This window comes from Heptranchias perlo, unplaced genomic scaffold, assembly GCF_035084215.1.
Source record: "Heptranchias perlo isolate sHepPer1 unplaced genomic scaffold, sHepPer1.hap1 HAP1_SCAFFOLD_53, whole genome shotgun sequence".
Lineage (NCBI taxonomy): Eukaryota > Metazoa > Chordata > Chondrichthyes > Hexanchiformes > Hexanchidae > Heptranchias > Heptranchias perlo.
The window spans coordinates 2,089,526-2,094,652 of NW_027139548.1; the positions used below are offsets into that span (position 1 = coordinate 2,089,526).

At 53.0% G+C, this 5,127-nt stretch overlaps 1 protein-coding gene across 1 annotated transcript; it reads left to right on the top strand.

Annotated features, from left to right (window-relative positions):
* The first annotated feature begins 331 nt into the window (after positions 1-331).
* Positions 332-3,471, top strand: LOC137315016 (mucin-2-like). The gene is made up of 3 exons (XM_067979971.1): positions 332-604; positions 689-3,052; positions 3,205-3,471. Exons 1-3 carry the CDS (start codon positions 332-334, stop codon positions 3,469-3,471), a joined length of 2,904 nt encoding a protein of 967 aa, XP_067836072.1.
* Positions 3,472-5,127: the final 1,656 nt, after the last annotated feature.

The following is a 5,127-nucleotide window of genomic DNA, read 5'->3' on the forward strand; positions in this document are numbered from 1 at the left end:
CCCATTGTGACCAATGCGATGGTGCCCATTCTGACCAGTAAGAATGTGCCCATTGTGACCAATGCGACTGCCCATTGAAAATAGTGCGACTGTGTCCATTGGGACCAGTGCGCCTGTGCCTGTTGTGACCAGTGCGACTGTGCCCATTGTGACCAGTGCGACTGTGCCCGTTGTGACCAGTGCGACTGTGCCCGTGGTGACCAGTGCGACTGTGCCCGTTGTGGCCAGTGCGACTGTGCCCATTGTGACCAGTGCGGCTGTGCCTATTTTGACCAATGCGACTGTGCCCATTGTGACAAGCGCGACTGTGCACATCTGGACTAATGCGACTATGCCCATTGTGACCAGTGCGAATGTGCCCATTGTGACCAGTGCGACTGGACCCGTTGTGACCAGTGCGACTGTGCCCGTTGTGGCCAGTGCGACTGTGCCCATTGTGTCCAGTGCGGCTGTGCCCAATTGGACCAATGCAACTGTGTCCATTGTGACAAGCGCAACTGTGCCTATTTTGACCAATGCGACTGTGCCCATTGTGACCAGAGCGACTTTGCCCGTTGTGACCAGTGCGACTGTGCCCAATTTGACCAATGGGACTGTGTCCATTGTGAGCAGTGAGACTGTGCCCATTGTGACCAGTGAGACTGTGCCCATTGTGACCAATGCGATGGTGCCCATTGTGACCAGTAAGACTGTGCCCATTGTGACCAATGCGACTGTGCCCATTGTGAATAGTGCGACTGTGTCCATTGGGACCAGTGCGCCTGTGCCTGTTGTGACCAGTGCGACTGTGCCCATTGTGACCAGTGCGACTGTGCCCGTTGTGACCAGTGCGACTGTGCCCGTGGTGACCAGTGCGACTGTGCCCGTTGTGGCCAGTGCGACTGTGCCCATTGTGACCAGTGCGGCTGTGCCTATTTTGACCAATGCGACTGTGCCCATTGTGACAAGCGCGACTGTGCACATCTGGACTAATGCGACTATGCCCATTGTGACCAGTGCGAATGTGCCCATTGTGACCAGTGCGACTGGACCCGTTGTGACCAGTGCGACTGTGCCCGTTGTGGCCAGTGCGACTATGCCCATTGTGTCCAGTGCGGCTGTGCCCAATTGGACCAATGCAACTGTGTCCATTGTGACAAGCGCAACTGTGCCTATTTTGACCAATGCGACTGTGCCCATTGTGACCAGAGCGACTTTGCCCGTTGTGACCAGTGCGACTGTGCCCAATTTGACCAATGGGACTGTGTCCATTGTGAGCAGTGAGACTGTGCCAATTGTGACCAGTGAGACTGTGCCCATTGTGACCAATGCGATGGTGCCCATTGTGACCAGTAAGACTGTGCCCATTGTGACCAATGCGACTGTGCCCATTGTGAATAGTGCGACTGTGTCCATTGGGACCAGTGCGCGTGTGCCTGTTGTGACCAGTGCGACTGTGCCCATTGTGACCAGTGCGACTGTGCCCGTTGTGGCCAGTGCGACTGTGCCCATTGTGACCAGTGCGACTGTGCACATCTGGACTAATGCGACTATGCCCATTGTGACCAGTGCGACTGTGTCCGTTGTGACCAGTGCGGCTGTGCCCAGTTTGACCAATGCGACTGTGCCCATTGTGACAAGCGCAACTGTGCCCATCTGGACCAATGCAACTGTGCCCATTGTGACCAGTGCGACTGTGCCCATTTTGACCAATGCGACTTTGACCGGTGTGACCAATGCGGCTGTGCCCATTGTGAATAGTGCGACAATGCCCGTTGGGACCAGTGCGCCTACGCCTGTTGTGACCAGTGCGAATGTGCCCATTGTGACCAGTGCGAATGTGCCCATTGTGACCAGTGCGACTGGACCCGTTGTGACCAGTGCGACTGTGCCCGTTGTGGCCAGTGCGACTGTGCTCATTGTGTCCAGTGCGGCTGTGCCCAATTTGACCAATGCGACTGTGTCCATTGTGACAAGCGCAACTGTGCCTATTTTGACCAATGCGACTGTGCCCATTGTGACCAGAGCGACTTTGCCCGTTGTGACCAGTGCGACTGTGCCCAATTTGACCAATGGGACTGTGTCCATTGTGACCAGTGGGACTGTGCCCATTGTGACCAATGCGACTGTGCCCATTGTGAATAGTGCGACTGTGTCCATTGGGACCAGTGCGCCTGTGCCTGTTGTGACCAGTGCGACTGTGCCCATTGTGACCAGTGCGACTGTGCCCGTTGTGGCCAGTGCGACTGTGCCCATTGTGACCAGTGCGACTGTGCACATCTGGACTAATGCGACTATGCCCATTGTGACCAGTGCGACTGTGTCCGTTGTGACCAGTGCGGCTGTGCCCAGTTTGACCAATGCGACTGTGCCCATTGTGACAAGCGCAACTGTGCCCATCTGGACCAATGCAACTGTGCCCATTGTGACCAGTGCGACTGTGCCCATTTTGACCAATGCGACTTTGACCGGTGTGACCAATGCGGCTGTGCCCATTGTGAATAGTGCGACAATGCCCGTTGGGACCAGTGCGCCTACGCCTGTTGTGACCAGTGCGAATGTGCCCATTGTGACCAGTGCGAATGTGCCCATTGTGACCAGTGCGACTGGACCCGTTGTGACCAGTGCGACTGTGCCCGTTGTGGCCAGTGCGACTGTGCTCATTGTGTCCAGTGCGGCTGTGCCCAATTTGACCAATGCGACTGTGTCCATTGTGACAAGCGCAACTGTGCCTATTTTGACCAATGCGACTGTGCCCATTGTGACCAGAGCGACTTTGCCCGTTGTGACCAGTGCGACTGTGCCCAATTTGACCAATGGGACTGTGTCCATTGTGACCAGTGGGACTGTGCCCATTGTGACCAGTGAGACTGTGCCCATTGTGACCAATGCGATGGTGCCCATTCTGACCAGTAAGAATGTGCCCATTGTGACCAATGCGACTGTGCCCATTGTGAATAGTGCGACTGTGTCCATTGGGACCAGTGCGCCTGTGCCTGATGTGACCAGTGCGACTGTGCCCATTGTGACCAGTGCGACTGTGCCCGTTGTGACCAGTGCGACTATGCCCGTTGTGACCAGTGCGACTGTGCCCGTTGTGGCCAGTGCGACTGTGCCCATTGTGACCAGTGCGGCTGTGCCCATTTTGACCAATGCGACTGTGCCCATTGTGACAAGCGCGACTGTGCACATCTGGACTAATGCGACTATGCCCATTGTGACCAGTGCGAATGTGCCCATTGTGACCAGTGCGACTGGACCCGTTGTGACCAGTGCGACTGTGCCCGTTGTGGCCAGTGCGACTGTGCCCATTGTGTCCAGTGCGGCTGTGCCCAATTTGACCAATGCGACTGTGTCCATTGTGACAAGCGCAACTGTGCCTATTTTGACCAATGCGACTGTGCCCATTGTGACCAGAGCGACTTTGCCCGTTGTGACCAGTGCGACTGTGCCCAATTTGACCAATGGGACTGTGTCCATTGTGACCAGTGAGACTGTGCCCATTGTGACCAGTGAGACTGTGCCCATTGTGACCAATGCGATGGTGCCCATTGTGACCAGTAAGACTGTGCCCATTGTGACCAATGCGACTGTGCCCATTGTGAATAGTGCGACTGTGTCCATTTGGACCAGTGCGCCTGTGCCTGTTGTGACCAGTGCGACTGTGCCCATTGTGACCAGTGCGACTGTGCCCGTTGTGACCAGTGCGACTGTGCCCGTTGTGACCAGTGCGACTGTGCTCGTTGTGGCCAGTGCGACTGTGCCCATTGTGACCAGTGCGACTGTGCACATCTGGACTAATGCGACTATGCCCATTGTGACAAGCGCGACTGTGCACATCTGGACTAATGCGACTATGCCCATTGTGACCAGTGCGACTGTGTCCGTTGTGACCAGTGCGACTGTGCCCAATTTTGACCAATGCGACTGTTTCCGTTGTGACCAGTGAGACTGTGCCCATTGTGACCAGTGAGACTGTGCCCATTGTGACGAGTGAGACTGTGCCCATTGTGACCAATGCGACGGTGCCCATTGTGACCAGTGCGATTTTTCCCCTTTTGAGCAATGCGACTGTGCCTATTTTGTCCAGTGGGACTTTGCCTCCATCTTCCAACAGGGTGAAGGCCCCATAGACGACTGAACCAAATATTCTGCTTTCTCCCTCTCTGGCGAGTAAAAGCTTGCAACCATCATCGGCCGTCACGGTGAGACCAGTGCTTCTTCAGTCTTTACATTCAGCATTGCCATTACCTTCTGTGGTTTATATCTCTCCACAGGACATTACTACAGCATTTCCAACATCTATAAATCAGGCCAAATCTTCCAAGATCCATATAGCACCATCATCATCAATAAATCAGACTACACCATCCAAGGGCAATACAGTCCCATCACCATCAATAAATCAGTTCAAAACCTTACAGGTCCATACGGTACCATCATCAGCAATAAATCAGGCCACATCATCCCAGGTCAATACGGTAAGTTCATCATCTGTAATTCAGACTGAACCATTACAGATCAATATAGTACCATCATCGACGATAAATCAAACCACACCTTCCCAGGTCAATACAGCACCGAAATCATCTGTGAACCGGGCGACACAATCCCGGGTCAATACAGTGAAAAAATCATCTTTAAATCAGGCAAGACCAACCCTTGTCAACACAGTCCCTTCATCGTCTATAAATCAGACCAAAACATCCCAGATCAATACAGTAACATCATCAACTAAAAATCAGGCCAAATCATCCCACGTCAGGACAACACCATCATAGTCTCTAAATCAGACCAAAACATCCCAGGTCAATAGAGTACCATCATCAACTATAAATCAGATCAAATCATCCCAGGTCAATACAATAAAATCATCATCTTTAAATCAGACAAAACCATCCCAGGTCAATACAGTACACTCATCGTCTATAAATCAGGCTACACCATCCGAGGTCAATTCAGGATCATCGTCATCTGTACATCAGACCAACCCATCCGAGGTCAATACAGTACCATCGTCATCTATTAATCAGGCTGCACCTTCCCAGATCAATTCAGTACCTTCGTCATCTATGAATCAGACGACACCTTCCCAGGTTCAAAAAGTACCATCATCATCTGCTAATCAAACTACACCATCCCAGGCCA